Here is a 17,691-nt window from a genome sequence, read left to right as displayed (position 1 = left end):
TTTTGAAGGGAAATAGTTAAATTATGAAATAAATATAAAAAATAGTAAAGACGACGACGACATTTAATATAAATCTGTAAGTTTTATAAACATTAGTTTTAAATTAGCTCCACACCATATTTCCCAAATTCCCACGGCATTATTATTAATATTATAAGTTTTAAGGATAAGAAGATAATCTAGATCAGAAACGCATTCAGTTAAAACAGGACCACTTTATTCTAGAACAGGAACACTATATCCTGAAACGAGGAAGACTATATCCTGAAACAGGAACACTATATCTTAGAACAGGAACACTATATTCTTGAACAGGAACATCAATTCCTGGAAAAGTAGCACTATATCCCAGAACAGGAACACTATAACTTAAAACAGGGACAACTATCCAAGAACAGGAACATTATATCCTATAACAGGAACATGATATCCTATAACAGGAACAATATATCTTAAAAGGAACACTATATCCTAGAAAAGAAACACTATATCCTAGAAAAGAAACACTATATCCAAGAAAAGAAACACTATATCCAAGAAAAGAAACACTATATCCAAGAAAAGAAACACTATATCCAAGAAAAGGAACTCTGTATCCTAGAACAAGAGAACTACAAAAGGAACACTATATTCTAGAACAGGAAAACTATGTCCTAGAACAAGGACAGTTTATGCAGAACAGTAAGGTCAGGATCAGTTAATCCTTTAACAGGAACACTATATTCTAGCAAAGGAACACTATATTCTAGCAAAGAAACACTATATTCTAACAAAGGAACACTATTTCCTAGACAGGGAACACTTTATCCTAGAAGTTAACAATACATCCTACAAGGGAACACCATAACCTAGAATGGCTTATCCTGGAACAGGAACACTATATCCTAGACAGGAAACACCATAGCCTAGAATGACTTGTCCTAGAACAGGAACACTTTACTTAGAAAGGGAACACTATATCCTAGAAAGGAAACACTGTAACCTAGAATCCCTTGTCCTATAACAGTAACACCATATCCTAAATAGGAAACACTGTAACCTAGACAGAAAACACTAAAACCTAGAAAGTGAACAACATAACCTAGAAAAGTAACACTAACCTAGAAAGGGAACCTTAATCACTTTTCTTAGAACAGGAACACTAAAGCCTAGAATTCGTTGTCCTAGAACAGGAATACTAAATCCTAGAAGGGAACACTATAACCTATAGTTATTTGTCCTAGAATTGATCCCGGAATTGTGGAGTAGAAGGAGTTGGAAGATGAACTGGCGGATTCTTTATAAAAGGGTATCACACCACGACCTAGAGGGGGGGAGGGTAGTAGGGTTAGCGAGGAGGGGAGATGGGGTAGCAGGGAAAGGGAGGGGTGGGGGGATTACAACAGGACAGTTTAGAACTTCTTGTAAGGAGGGTTGTCATGGGTGGTAGGATTAAATAGATTAACACTGGCACCACTTTGCATGGGTAAAATCACTCTCCTCCTAGACATCTCCCTCCCCCCCGCCCTCATGTCATGATAAAATACCCCTATGATTGCCGGAGATGAGAATTTTTCAAAGGTTTTTCTCTAAAACTGTCGCAACCAAATTAGAGTTAAAATCCCAGACAAATTCTCGGCTCATTAACTCCGAGATTACATATATTTATCAATGATACTTCTGTGGTTAAATTGTCAAAAAAAAAGTTAATGGATCTGAAGCATCATAATTGATTTCCGTTTAAAATGAATAATTAAATATGTAATAAATCGAAGTTACATTAGATAGATACAATATATTTATACATCGCATGTACACTTTCAGATTTTAAAATTGTACTAATATTCAGATTTAAAATTGTACTAATATTCAGATTTTAAAATTGTACTAATATTCAGATTTTAAAATTGCACTAATATTCAGATTTTAAAATTGTACTAATATTCAGATTTTAAAATTGCGTATAGTTTACAGTAAAAACAAACAATATCTGTTTCTGTACATACAATGCAAACTTTTACAAACTGTATATTTTACAGTGTACATTAAACTGACTATACACGGACCGTGCTAGTTTTGAAGTAAAAACTGTCTGTGCAGCAAGAATGTAGAAGAAAAGAAAACAGAACGTATGTGGGTTGAGAAGTATGAGACAAAACCTTGTCTACGTGATTTAGGTTTTAACAATATATATACAGGGTTACCCACAAAGCACGAGACTGTCGTTTTTGTCACAATAATGGTTCCCTGCAGCTGTAAGCTTGTTTCTTCTTTTGTCATTAGTTTAAAATACCATTTATATACAATGTTGAAAGTAAACATCCAATGTCAACCTTTAAACGTCGTAGGTCGTCATTGAAGTCTCATTCTCTGTAGGTAATCCTGTGAATGGTATAGATACACAGCTAATCATTTAACACATGATTCACTGCCATTTTAAATCCGTACTTATTTACTTTGTTGTAAGCTGTTCAGATACACTAAACTTTCTAACACTTTATTGTACATAACACTGTGAAGTATAATATTAATACAATAAACTTCTGAACACTGTACACAGTACATGTTATTGTACATATCACTGTAAACTTATAGATACACTGAACTTCAGTACACTTTACACTGATTACACTACCTTTATACACTGTTTTCTACCGGTACACTGTACTGTAAACACTGTAAACTGTGCATTGTATTGATAAACTGTACAATGTATTGATACTATACACTAACTAACTGTACAGTGTACAATGTATTGAAAAGATGTTTCGTAATCTGTACATGTTATTGTACAAATTCTAAATAAAGATGGCATCCGCAGGTTATTTGGTTCTAGATTAGCTCGGAGAAATAAATCTAAAGCTGTAAAATACAAAATGAGAAAGTTTATCAAGAATTAAGGAAAAAGTATAGAAAACAGTTAAGTTTACGAATGTGCATTAAGATTTGCAGAAATCCTGGGAAAAGGAGAAATCCGCCAAATCTTAATATGGAACAGCTGGGGATTATGTCAGATATACAACATGGTGTCAATCTTACAACTACAACCTGTCAAATGTCAAGAGAAAAAGTGCCAAGAATGTTAATTGTTCTATTTAATCAATAATTTCCATGGTAGTTATATATATGTTCATACAATAGGATATATAACGGTGATGTGATGTTTCAATTCTAATTAAAGCTTATGAGTTTTCATTTATAAATGTCAAAGCACTGTGCAGTCTGAAGAAGTCTTTGTTACAGGGAGTTATTTCTGAAGAAAAACATTTATTTTACAGCAAAAGCACAAGAAAGCACAAGGGTTTTGGGATAATCTAAATATAAAAATAGATTCAAACAGCAATATAGAAAAGATTTAGGGGCGCCGACCGTTCGCCAAAACCTTGATTTTGTCAGAGTAGCATGTCGAACATAACATTTAAAGCCTTATTTGACATAAATATGAGGTTTATGGAATAAATTCATTTTGGCTGACACCCTCCCCTAATACCCCACCTGACCTGCCCCGCCCCTCCCATCAGTTTTTTGACAATAGAGATAATAATTTTTAGATTTTTTCATGCATGCTTTTTCATTGTTTACAGACAGTGCCATAGAGCACAAATTACTTTGTGTTTGAATATTTTTGTAAATAGAAATCTCAATATTTAATAAAATGCATGAATGGATTGGCCTGAATACATGAAATCAGGAAAATTTCAGTGATTTTACATTTTTCTTCAAGATTGAAGATAAACTATTCCAAAAATATATTCAAGGGATCACTTTTAATCTTTTTAAAGACACTGTTATATCGTAATTTTAATCGATCCTCCATTTTACCGTTAAAAGCTTTGTCTAATGAGAGAAGAAATTAATGTTTAAATAATTAGAATCAATACTCCCTTTTAATTTTAAAAATTGAGAACGGACAAAAATATTTTTTAAAAGTTTTCTTTGTGAAACTTGTTGATTATCACGAAGATTAGTTGAGATGAGACGGATGTGGTGAAACATGGATACGGTTCAACTAAACTAAAATCTACGGTTCAAATAAACTAATATCTATGGTTCAAATAAACTAACATGTACGGTCAATTAAACTAACATCTGAAATTTCTTCAAAAAATGTATTTTTATATTTGATTAGAAATATAATATTCTTCAGTCCTCCCTCCCTACCAAAAAAGAATACCTATTATCGAGACATATCGCCATCTTACACTTGTTGATGTTGTTTTATTCCCAACTGTATTAATGCACCAATATTCGATTTAATTTATAAATAGATGCTTAATAAATAGCTTTAATTGATTATTTTTTGATTGATTAATTGATTGATGATCCAAATTTATCCAGCTGTTTCATGTATATATAAACGCCTTGTTACTTGTCAGTTTAAAGATGAAATACTAGTTAACAAAACATCGATACAAAAACTTCCCCTGGCCTCAACACCCCCCCTCTCTCCTCTCATCCCCCTTTCTCCTCTCACCCCCCCCCCTTTAACTAAAAACTTCCCCCTCTCCTCTCCATTAACTTGTAAGAAGAAAATAGGGCAAAAACTTTTGTAAATAAACATTTTTTTATTGTGAACTCCTGAACTTTTAAACATTTTAAAAATTGGAAATAAGTTTAGGATTTTGAGATCAAACAATGCTAACATATAAAAATAAAAACTAAAATTTCACAATAAAGTTTGTTAAAACTTTAAACATTTCCGTTTGCTACAGGGTGTCCCAATAAACATAGGAATTCAGTGACGAATTCTTTATCGTCTTTTTGAATAATTCTTTGATTCAGTATAGTGATACCTACTGAGAAGGCTGTAATATGTAAGAGTTTCGTCTGCTATGTTCACATTTACTTTTGTTTGTTAATGTTTTGACTTCATACGGTTGTACTTAGTAAAACAAGAAAATTGCAGTATACAAACAGAGTAAACTTGTCCGTCTTCACTGTTCATCATAGACACATCTTTAAAGTCTTTTACCCTTTTCATAAAATAAACTCTATGCAGACATAATAATATTATGGCTTTTGAAATTAGGTATTACGATGCTAATTCATTACAAAGACGATATCGAATATGTCACTGAATTCCCATGTTTTTTGGGACACCCTGTACCAAAAATAAAGGATTCCACTCCACAATTAAAGACTCTTTTGTTACCACAATTAACGGTTCCGTTAGCTGTTACCAGTTCTAACTGTTTAACTGTTACCATCAAACATTGAAATGTTAACCCTATCCCCGCTGGGGTACTTGAAAACCAGGATACGCTGGGGGGGGTCAGAGCAAACCTGATGTTATGAAACAAGAGAATTTGTGGTGGAGGGTGATAAAAGAGAGAATAAGGATAAAATTAAAGAGAATTATTTTGAACCAAAATAAATACTTCGAGAAAATGTCACTTAATACAGATTCACACAGTCTGAAAATTCAAAACTGTGAAAAAAATGATTCCTAAGCTTTTTCAATTAAAATAAGCAATTTGTAGCTCATCAAAACTCTTTAAAATTCACTGATTCACAATTAAATATTACATGGAGCAAAACAGGGGTAAAATTTAAAGGTATACTCGTAAAAAAAATACTTCACAACCCTACGCACCCAGGACTAACCATGGGGCAAGTTTATTATTCTGTTTATCAATTTAATCACATTTTGGTTTATAATTTAACAGTTGCTCTAAATGAACTGAGTCTTTCTAGATTAATATTCTGTTTCATCCATTTAAACTCAATTACATTTTGAATTATAATTTAACAGTTCTTCTAGAGGAATTGAGTCTTTGCCACACACTCAAATATTTATACCCCTATTTCTAATCTTTAGAAGCCAATGTTGGGGTCTGTCCTAGTATACGATTTTTGGACCCCCCCCTCCTATCAATTTTGTACATGACCATTTATTTTTCAGCAAATTTATTATTATTTATTTTTTTGTTATTTAGGGTTAGGTTAGGTTAAGATACTTTCTGGGCCGAGCGCTGCGGCTAGGATGGGCTAGGGGGCCGAGCGCTGCGGCCACGGGTTAGGTTAAGTTAAGAAACTTCTTGTCAGACCCATGTACAAAATTGATAGGAGGGGGGGGTCCAAAAATCGTATACTAGGAAATTACCCAATGTTGTAAACCTTTGATATTTTAAACTCAGATTATTTGAGTTAATAGAATTCTTAGTTTGAAATATCTAAGGTCTACAACATTTGGTTCTAAAGATATAGTGATAAGAAAATCAGAGTTTGTGGAAAAGACTCAATTAATTGTCTTTTCCTATTTTTTATTTAAACTTATCCGCCGATAATAAAGTTTGAAAGAGAAAAAGAGAAAATATCTGTTTAAAAGGTCAAATTATGATCTAAAGTTATGGCTTGCTGAGGCAATGACCGAACCGAGAAATCAGTATGTGCGTAAATTTAAGTACAACTTGCTTGACAGTACAGAAAACAGGTAAAATTTAGAAATTTCATAAAATATTAAAATATTGATTATTACCTACATGAACACAAAGTACTGGTGAAAAGGATGTTGCGGCTAGGACCGGAAGGGTTTATTAAACCATAACATTACTCTGTACTCCTCTAACTTTAAAACTATTTAACTTAATCAATAATTTCTTATTAAAACCTTAATAAATGTCAGCTATTTATCATGATATTAGAGTTCACTAAAGTTTACGTATTTGAATCTGATTCGTCATGATAGTGTTATCTCGAATGATGTATATAAATTTACACGGTTATCAGTTATCAATAACTTTACCCTCACTACGTGTTCTTGTATGCTATACTACTAGTGCCTTACTAAGGTAAAGGTATTCGTTTGTAGTTAACTGTTTGGGCCCAGGAATATCCTTCAAATATTTTCAACATTTAAAAATTTATTTTCATTTTTACTATTTGATTAAATACGATAAATTCAGATAAGTAATCTGATCAAATATACTTTGTAAGGATTTCCAGGGCCCAAGCTAATGTGATATGACAACAGATATATCGTTCAATATTTCAGTTTTTATCCAGATTCCATATTTTATTTGAAAGCTTGCTATTTCCTCCCCTTTCGGATGTAATCGGTTCGATAAATTTGAAAGTTAACATTGCACCCTTAAATACCTGGCCCATATGCAGAATGGTATGGGGGAGGTCCCAAGAGGGGGTACTGCACCTTGGTTGGAAAATGTTAATGGAACAAGATTAGTGGAAAATTTAATTTTATTAAATTCCGGTTACTTTACTACTGGGTAAACTAGAATATACTTTACTACTGGGTAAACTAGAATATACTGCATTAAACATTAAACCACAGCTTATTTTATTAAATTATTGCATTAAACAATAAAAACGGCCTACTTTCTTTAATTTCAGTTTATATTTATAAATTAGAAAAAGTCTGATTTCAAGGGAAAGCATTTTGATGTGAGTGTGTCAGAAAAACAAGTTTTCCTTAAACCGAGATTTTTTTCCAATAAATCTTTCGAGATATTTTCTCATAAATAGAAAGTTAGGCTTAAGTAAAAATATTTTAGATTGTTTAATATTTTGTTTAGTTCCTCTAAAAATCTCGAAAGATTTATAAAAAAGAGTCCTCGATGTAAGAAAAACTTTTTTATTTGACATACTCACATCAAAATAAGTGATAAGTCAAGAATTCGATACTTGAAAAAGAACATCTTGAAAGGACAAAGGCAATGGCTTGGACATGAAATTTAGGAGAATGTGGCTCGGACGAATAAATATTGTGGCTCGTCTTTTAGCCCTCAAAACACGTTTAAACTGCATTAAATTGAATAATTTTATTGATTTTTGGTAGGGAAAAGGGTTTGCTAAGGAGGGGGGGGGGATTGAATAAAGGTGAGGGTAAGATTTAACTAAGTAGGACCCCACCCTGCACTAACCTATGTTTCTGAGCAAAATTAGAACTATTTGGTTGGCAGATTTAAAAAGAGGGGTTCCAAAAAAAACTAAAAAGGAATTATTAATCGATTTGGAGAGCATTTTGTTTCTTTTTGGCATCTGAATATAACTAAAAACTGAATTTTTTAATTTTACATATATCGTTTATTTCAGACAGCTCTCGCCTGTTTTGCTCATTTTTTACCTCTACAAGATATTGAGAAGCTAATTTGCATCAGAACACAAATTGTTTTGCAATGTTTTCTTTTTTAAATGAAGGAATGATGATGTCATACATCATAAAACTCTGTTAAGAATAGACATTTTTGATGTGAGTGTGTCAGATAAACAAGTTTTCCTTAAACCTAGCTTCTGAACTACCTGAACCTTCTGTTATTTTTCGTGACTCCTACCCTTATAGGACTTAAAGTGTATTTGCAAACGTTACAAAGGATAGAAGGAGGGAGTGGTTCTGAAATGTTTCAGTTTATAGAATTTCAACTGCAAGTACGAAGAACAATATAAGTTCAAGATTTTAAATAACAAAGTATAAGTGGGATTAAGATTTAAGTTGTTACAAGATGTATATAAAAATGTAGGTACCGTCAACAATATTGAGTTAAGGATTTTGTAAATCTTTAAAGTTATAGTTTAGCTCAAATACATAATTCATCTATTCTATACGGAACAAACAACCAAGTTCAGGAACAATAACTCAAGGAGTAATTGGATCCAGTTTATTAAAATTTTTAACAATGAAATTAACTCAGGAAAGTCCATTTGTTAGTAGGAAAACATCCCTCCGCCCCCCCCCCCCCTCGACACTGAGATTCTTTATTGGGGCCACTGCCAACGTTAATCCCCCCTGAATCTATTATACAAAATTAAGAATCCAGACACTTAAAAATGCTGTCACTAATGTACAATGTACACGTACATGACACAATAGCGTTACTAACTTCTAAAACGAAATAGTCTTTAAATAGCGTGGACATTTGAAAAACAAAGCAAAATTTACTCCCAGATTAAGATACGTTTTTTTATCGTCAATTATTGTTTTCCGTACCTTTGTATCGTTAGATTCTCGTATGCAGACAAAATCGCAATTTTCACAACACAGTCAAGAAAATCACTTTGTAATAATTTTAAAATTAACTTTTGTCCTTTTTTTCTCCGAATTTGAATTCGTTGTTTGAATAATTTCGTGCCAGGAGTCAGGGTCACACTGGATATCAACAAAACCACCAGACAGTCAGATAGATAGATAGATAACAAGGCAGGTAGATAACCATATAGGTGCAGTGGTTGATATTGTGAGACAGGTAGATATTTACAACCAAAACCAGTTTATAGAGTTTATTAAAGAAATTTCTCTTACCATTTTTCTTTTTTCTTTTTTAAAAGGGGAGTAGATGCTTATAATTCAAAACTGTTGAAAGAGATTCATCTTAAAATTTATTCGTAAACAAAACTAGGTGACGTTGAAATCACTAGAACTATGAACATGAAAGTCGTTTTCCAAAATGAGTTTTAAAACTATTTTTTTATTGTTGAATTATAATGGAAGATACTTGTATATTTTCTTAACGGAAAATTTAAAAGTTTTAACCTGGAGTTTTATCCTCTTCCGTTTCTCGTAGGACTTCTTGGTTTTCAGCCTGTTCTTCATTTCCGAGCAAAGTTGCTACACCCTATAATTGTAAACTAGGATTTTATTAAAGCAAAATTGCTGTAACCTTAATGCGGGAGAAGTTGCTACACCCTATAATAGTAAACTAGGTTTTTATTAAAGACAAATTGCTGTAACCTTAATGTAGGAGAAGTTGCTACACCCTATAAAAAAACTAGCTTTTTAATAAAGAAAACTTGCTGTAACCTTAATGTAGGGGAAGTTGCTACACCCTATATTAGAAAACTAGCTTTTTTAATAAAGAAAACTTTCTGTAACCTTAATGTTGGAGAAGCTGCTACACCCTACAATAGAAAATTAGCTTTTTATTAAAGAAAAATTGCTGCAACCTAAATATAGGAGAAGTTGCTACACCCTATAAAAGAAAACTAGTTTTTTTAATAAAGAAAACTTGCTGTAACCTTAATGCAGGAGAAGCTGCTACACCCTATAATAGAAAACTAGCTTTTTTATTAAAGAAGACTTGCCGTAACCTTAATGTAACCTTAATGCTACACCCTATTATACAGTGAATCCCGGATATATGAATTCATAGACCGTCATAAGTTTTTTGATAATTCTAAAGAAACTTTTTTTATTTTTAATTCAAGGTAAATTAATTGCCCTGAAATATGAATTCAATTAACATATTAACATTAAACTCATTTTTCCACGGCATTTAATCTTAAATATGTGATACGACATTATAAAAAACTCTTGCTATGTATTCATATACAGGGTCTTTGATATGAATTAGCATTCTAATACCTAATTTCAAAAGCCATAATATTATTATGTCTGCTAGAGTTTATTTTATGAAAACGGTAAATGGCTGAAAATATGTGTCTATAACGTCTCCGCAAGATAAACAGTGAGGACGGACAAGTTTACTCTGTTTGTATATTGCAATTTTCTTGTTTTACTAAGTACAACCGTATGCAGCCAAAACATAAACAAACAAAATGTAAACATAGCAGACGAAATTCAGTAAGTATCACTATACTAAATCAAATAATTATGTAAAAAGACGATATCGAATTCGTCACTGAATTCCCATGTTTATTGGGACACCCTGTATCTGGGATTCACTGTAGTAAATTAGTTTTTTATTAAAGAAATATTGCTTTAACTTTAATGAAGGAGAATTTGCTAAACCCGAATTAGCGAGATAATAATAATTTAATAAAATGACCCTGTAGAAAATAGAAAATTCAGGATGTAGAAGTTTGTTTATCCTGTTTAGTAAACTGATGAAAAAAATCATGGTTAGGAAGTTGTTGTCTTTTTATTGTAAAGCGCAAAATTTAGAAGGAATATTAAAAATCAGCGCGAATTAAAAGAATACTTAAAAATGTTCGTTTTTCATAGAACCTAAATCTCTTTCACACTCCATAAAGCTTTTTTTACTTTTTTTTAACATTAGAAATAAATCTATAATTTTTATTTCTAAAAGTTGTTAGTTCATCGCCGAAAAATACTAACAATCCACAACCAATTTATATTAAATTTAGTGTAAACAATAAATATGTAACTTTCCTTATCCTTTCCTTTTCCTTTTATTTATATTTTTATATTTTTTTTTAAATTGAGGGAAAATATTCCCACAACCTCGTCTTTTAGAGGTTTTTAAATATTTTCTCCTAAGACACTTTATTTTGTATGTTTTTGTTATATTTCATAAATAAATGATTTTTTACTTTACTTTAAGTCATTAACATACATGGTTACATGATATTAAGAATGAGACTTTAAACTCTTGAATATTATGATACAGTGGAAGGCGATTATAAAAAACAAGGAAGACGACTTTCTATTTCAATTTTGATTTTAATTAAGCTGCTAAACGGTATGGATACACATAAGCATAGAAGTCAAGAAAATCTGTCAATTAAAAAAGCTTCTCTTTGATTACTTGTAAACTTGGTATTCAAAAAAAAAAGGTTGATAAACCAAGAAAACTGAAACAAAAAAAGACATCTTCATTGTACTGATATATGTGCCTACCTACCACTGTATTAAGTTTGAACTTGGATTTCCATATACCCAAATATTGGCTTTTAATAGAGTGCTAAATCATTTGGCAAGGACAATATAGTAAAGTTTGTGGCTGCTGGGTTATCCTGTATTTTCTTTAACAATCTGTAGACTACCTGTAAAAATTGGTTAAAATCTATTAGGTTGGGTTCAGATCCCTCATCATCAAATTTGAATTGTAAACGGTTTATCAGTTTTTCAGGATCCTGCAAGAGAGAAAAATCAAAAATAGAAAACAAAATATGAAATATTCAAATGTTTTCTACTTTAGATACAAACAAACGTTAAAAAATTAATCTTATGTTCATTTGTTAATTATGTAATAAGCATAGATCAAAGAAAATTCAAAGCGCTTCAAAACACAAATTGTGACAACATTGTCAAAATTGAATTTATTTCAATATATTTCTCGACTGAGAAAAAGTCAGCTATTGGAAATCACAAATCGAAGAAAATTAATTGCATACCTTATTATGATCATTGCATAGTTGAATCAAATGATCAATCGAAATCAATCCATCATTATCTGTATCACAGTGATCAAAAACAGGGCGAACCTAAAATATAACTTTTATTTTTCAATTATCCTAATATTTTGAACGAAAGCATTTGTTCCAAAAATTGAAGTCATTTATTAACGAAATTAAAACTAATATTTTAATTTGAATTAGCATTACTGATTTCTTATTCATTTGACTAAAAAAGGAAGAATCCTACTTTCATTTTTTCTTCCGAGCCACCGCAGTTAAGAATCCCTTTTATTGGATGGAACAAAATTATAACCTGTATAAATAAGAATGGGCTCGGACGTTGAATTGAGGTGGCTCATCTCTCCCTTTCCAGTAAAATGTTATACCTGTTTTTCTAATTCTTCCATGCTCAGAGCCATATTGTTCATTAATTTTGGTTCTTCGTGTTCCTCAACAGTACTCTTTGATTCATTAATAGAGTTGAAATCTCCTTCAGGTTTAATCTCAATATTGTATTCTATTTCGTCGCTTTCAGCTGATTCAGCATCAATCTCTTCCTGACGTATCAATCTTGGAGATTTGTTCTTTTTAGGTGCATGGTCAAATGATCCGATTAGAGTATCCTTAACACTGTACACTGAAGTTGTAGGTTTCTCCCGTTCTATTTCCAGATCATCATTTTCATCCTCAGAATCTTCAAACCCTTGAATCTCTGTCACTTCACTTGAATCATAAGGCAAGGAATCTGTAGTATCTTCTCTTGGTAGATCAAGCAGACTTGTATAGTCCTTCTCAGATTCAAGTGTATAGGCCGGGTTGGGTTGAAGACTGGTGAATAGAGAAGGTTCGGTGAGAAACCCAGACTTGGGATCAACTATCCCGAGATGGAACTTTGGTTTCAATGGATCCTCAGCTCCAGGTTTGGATTCAGGTTCAAGGAAGGAAAGAATATCTTGAGGTTCTGGATTTATTATTTGAGGATCTGGAAGGATCTGTACATTGTCTTTTGGTCCATTAAAAACATCTTTTGCTGAAGATTTCGTGGAGAATCCGGTTCTCTCTTCTTTAACTAAATCATTGAAGAAAAACCCCGAGGATAACTCAGACTCGTCATTCTAAATTCATGATAATGTAAATATAGATATAAATAAAATGAATATTTATATTCCAGTGATTTGAGGTATTGAGCACTTGAGAAGTAGTTGAACCTGCGGTGGGTAGATCAGCGACCTCTCTCCAATTCGTTAAATTATTTTCCTGGTCTAGGGTTGAAAACTTGAGGCGGGATATTTTGCAATTGAATCGCGTTGTTTTACCTGATCAAGTGATGTCGAGAGATCAAGACATATACGAGATAAGATACAAATTCCAACCCAATCTCAAAAATAAACAAAGAAAATAATTCTTCGCTCTAAGTTTTGCAAAGAAAAAGAGAAAATCGGAAATAAGAGTTTGTGGCAAATTCTCAATTCCTTTCCATTCCCATAGACTTTCAATCATATTTAAGAAAATATTAATGCTTTTAAATTAATATTTCGCTTAAAACTTGTTTCACGGCAAGCACTGGAACTGGATTTTTGAACATTCCTGGAAAATATGAAACTGTCGTCTTCAATATAAGAAAATTCTAAAACAGGAATGAATGTATTCAAAATTAACTATCGGATCATAAAAAATTAAAAATATTATGAAATATCAACTATACGAACGAGTCGAAAAAATACGATGATTATATGTTTTAATATCTGAATGATATGTTTGGAATTAAATTGATTTTTTTACGATCCAAGTCGAATATTGCAACTTTCTGAATTTGTATGGACGCTGTAGATTCTTCGGTATGAGTCGTTTTTAACAATTTTCTTCTTATAGACGTAAAAGATATGATTAAGATTAAAGTAGCAATCACCACTGAATATTTTTCGACGTAAGCCTATAACCCCTTTTATTTTTCGCGAACACTCCCTTTAAGATCAGTGAGGACCAACCATTGGTAAGTTGGGACAATTTAGTGGTCATCTGGGTGAATATGACATTAAAATGGTAAGCCGGGAGAATAATTTGGGTTTGAAAATGATCTTAGTTGGAAAGTGAGAGAAAAGTAATGTGGTCACCAACCTGTGGAAGGTCGTCGTTGATGGAAAGAAGATCACTGGCTTGACTGTTCTCCAAAGTAACTTCATCCTCATCCTCCTCTTCATCAATATCTTCAGCTTCTAGGATTTAATTAATTGTAATCACGTTATTTTAAAGTATCTTAAGGGACTGTAAGATAAATTTTAAGTACAAAGATGGCAGTTCTCTACAAAATTGACTTTCGCTTTCCTTGTTTTTAAGAGACCATGGATAAATTTTTAGAGTTAAACACTTTTTTAGTCAGAAAAACTTTATTAGATTTCAAGTTTTGATCAGATTAAGGTTTTAGGGATAACATTAAAAATTGGGCATTGGTATCTTTTTTTGGATGGTCACTTGAAACTACTCTTACAGTCTCTTTAACCTTTTCTTTTATAAATGCATAAATATTACAAATATTTCATTCATTTTAAATCTTTAAAAAAATCATCGACCCTGGAAAAGGGAATTTATCCCGTCGAAAAATCAAAAAGAACTAAAAAGTTAACTACAAATATTTAGCTTTAGAACCAGCATTTCAACCATCTATCCGTACTTTAACTATATCATTTTTTAGGATTTGACCAAAAAAATTAAATTTTTAGAAAAATACTGCTTATTTAGTTTCACCTTCAAGTCTTTTGTTCTGAGATGTTCCAAAATCAGGATTACTTGAGTCGTTCGTATCTTATTTTCAAAACATTGTCAAATAAAAATAAGAGCAACATAGAAAAATTCCGTTTTTAGATTTAAAACATAATTTTTGTAGATTATGCAACATTGGGAAAAGGGGCGTAAACAGGATGTCAGTCCGGGGGGGGGGGGGGGGCACTCTAGTATGCCCGGTCTATTAGCGCCTGATACAATCAGGGCTTAGCGATGTGTTTGTGTCTATTCTGAACCAATAGAAATTGCATGGCGGTAACATGTATCTTTCTATCTAGCTCATTATCCAATTAGAGATAAATCCTTATATCGGCGCTATAACAGTAAATGGAAATATTTACTTTTACTGAAACTATGATGGGGGGGATTTTATTGCTAAAGTTCCCCATGGAGTGTCAAAAAGGGTTACAATATAATTTACAATGTTAACAAATCTATTTTATTCAATGTTTGCCTAGATCAAGGAGAAAGAAGCTGGTTTTTGAAATATTTTCAGAATTGGAGATAGTTTTAACACCTTCGCTTACCCAGGGAGTAGAAAAGTCTCCCAATAAATCTAGAAAATCTTGAAAATTATCATCTATCCTAGTTTTGTAGGATTTTTCTAGAATCCTTATGTTTACTGACATAACCTGATTCATCTTACATGATCACAATAAATCTATTATTTACTCTCAGTATAAATTAGAATCAATGGAAATTTAAGCCCCCAAGGTCAATTTTTCTTAATATAAATGATATTTTTATCGTGCACATTCAAAATACACATGTTAATTCTCATTACAACATAAAGATATCGAATTCTAGAAAAATCTTACAAAACAATTAATATTTCTTTTTTTAAAGAACTGGTTTTAACATGAACCTGCTTGAATAAGTTTTTAGTTAAGCGGGACTCCATAAAAATGTTGCCTACCAAATAAAACCAAAAATTCATTTAGGAATGCTTTTTTTCTTATTTTCTTAAACCATCATGCATATATCATTGTGTTGTATTTTGTATTTAAGAATAAAAATTGTTAACCAGGAAAATTGTTTAATTCTCTTTACCTTCAATAATAACCTCATCCTGTAAAAAAACAATTCTTTAAAAAGAGCATTATGAAAAAGTTTTATTATTGATCTAGTTTTAGAGATCTTCGTCATTTTGCACAGCAAAAGATTTAAAAAGTTCCTTTATAATATATTAAGTTAACTCGTTAAATAGATTTGTCATTTGAAACTACGTTAACAGTCCCTTTACAGACAAAAAAGAAATGTAAAAAAAATGTTAAGACTTTTTTTAGGATTTTTAAAGATTTAGGATTCTAAGTTAATCCATACGATTATATTAATATCTTGATCTAGGATCAATTTAATTGAAAAAATTGTCCATTCCTTTGATTTTGGATTCTCGTTTCCTATTAGTTCACTAACATTAAATATCTCTTTTTGTGTCTCATCTTTCTTTGCATCTTTAAAAAAAGTCTTTTAAAAATCGAAAAGTGATCTAATTTGGATAAAATCTAAAGGAGCACATTGACTGACAGATATTTTTTTACTATTTGATAACATTTTTAATTTTTTTAAGACCTTTTCCTGGTTCGTAAGGGTCAAATTCATCACTCATAGCTCAACCCTCAAGTGTTTAGCTGATTATTTCATTTTGTCTAATTGTAATTTGTAGTTAAACACATGAATATAATCTAACAATGACTGGTGTGGGAGTATTCTGTATAATCATGATAAATACTACTGTGGTTATCATTTCAACTGCAGGCTCACGGGGATTCAGCTGTCATCAAGTATGATTTACATTTTATCCATTAAAAGGAATTCTATATCCATATTTTCACATTATTCATTAAGAATCCATATATTTACATTATTTCTTCTAAATCCATGTATTTAAATTATTTCTTCTGTATCCATATATTACCATAATACATCTCTTTATCCATATTCACTGCATAACTCCTTCTACATCCATTTATTCACATAATAATTTCTAAATCCATAAATACACATAATTCCTTCGATATCCAAGAATTAACATAATACCTTCTAAATCCATATATTTACACAACTCCTTCTATATATCCATATATGTACATAACTACTTCTATATCCATATATGTACACAACTCCTTTTAAATCCATATATTCACATAGTACCTTTCTGTATACATTATACATATATTATATAATTTCTTCTATATCCATTTATTTACATTATTCCTACTATATCCGAATATTTACATAATACCTTCTATATCCATATATTCACAAAAAAAACCCTCTTTATCCATATATTCACATAAAACCCTCTTTATCCGTATATTCACATAATACCTTCTATATCCATATATTCTCATATTATCTTCTATATCCATTTATCTACATAATACCATCTATATCCATATATTTACATGATACCTCTTTATCTATAAATTAACACAATTCATTCTTTATCCATATATTCACAAGATACCTTCTATATCCATATATTCACATGATACCTTCTTTATCCATATATTCACATAATACCTTCTATATCCATATATTCACATGATACCTTTTTATCCATATATTCACATAATACCTCCTATATCCATATATTTACATGGTACCTCTTTATCCATATATTCACATAATACCTTCTATATCCATATATTCACATAATACATTCTATATCCATATATTCACATAATACCTTCTATATCCATATATTCACATAATACATTCTATATCCATATATTCACATAATACCTTCTATATCCATATATTTACATGGTACCTCTTTATCCATATATTCACATAATACCTTCTATATCCTTATATTCACATTTTTTCTCTTTATCTATAAATTAACATTAATATCTTCCATATATTTATATAATA

General features: G+C 31.2%; 1 protein-coding gene across 5 annotated transcripts in view; it reads right to left on the bottom strand.

Annotated features, from left to right (window-relative positions):
- The window catches only part of LOC111704163 (rab11 family-interacting protein 4), a 53,747-nt gene extending 37,243 nt beyond the window's left edge, over nucleotides 1-16,504 (bottom strand). For 2 of the 5 annotated variants that reach the window (XM_023476309.1, XM_023476313.1), the window contains exons 1-10: nucleotides 16,384-16,504; nucleotides 16,189-16,265; nucleotides 15,862-15,880; nucleotides 15,266-15,367; nucleotides 14,776-14,832; nucleotides 14,149-14,246; nucleotides 12,417-13,145; nucleotides 12,028-12,117; nucleotides 11,677-11,766; nucleotides 9,467-9,548 (exon numbers count right to left, since the gene is read on the bottom strand). In XM_023476309.1, coding sequence (XP_023332077.1) covers nucleotides 9,467-9,548; nucleotides 11,677-11,766; nucleotides 12,028-12,117; nucleotides 12,417-13,145; nucleotides 14,149-14,246; nucleotides 14,776-14,832; nucleotides 15,266-15,367; nucleotides 15,862-15,880; nucleotides 16,189-16,265; nucleotides 16,384-16,420 — 1,381 coding nt within the window. In that variant the 5' untranslated portion in view covers nucleotides 16,421-16,504. The remainder of the gene's footprint in view (nucleotides 1-9,466; nucleotides 9,549-11,676; nucleotides 11,767-12,027; nucleotides 12,118-12,416; nucleotides 13,146-14,148; nucleotides 14,247-14,775; nucleotides 14,833-15,265; nucleotides 15,368-15,861; nucleotides 15,881-16,188; nucleotides 16,266-16,383) is intronic. The other 3 variants (XM_023476311.1, XM_023476310.1, XM_023476312.1) reach the window with 3 other exon arrangements.
- Nucleotides 16,505-17,691: the final 1,187 nt, after the last annotated feature.

Source organism: Eurytemora carolleeae, unplaced genomic scaffold, assembly GCF_000591075.1.
Source record: "Eurytemora carolleeae unplaced genomic scaffold, Eaff_2.0 scaffold596, whole genome shotgun sequence".
NCBI classification, from domain to species: domain Eukaryota; kingdom Metazoa; phylum Arthropoda; class Copepoda; order Calanoida; family Temoridae; genus Eurytemora; species Eurytemora carolleeae.
Note: the sequence above shows the minus strand (reverse complement) of the source record. Positions and strands in the feature narration are given on the sequence as shown.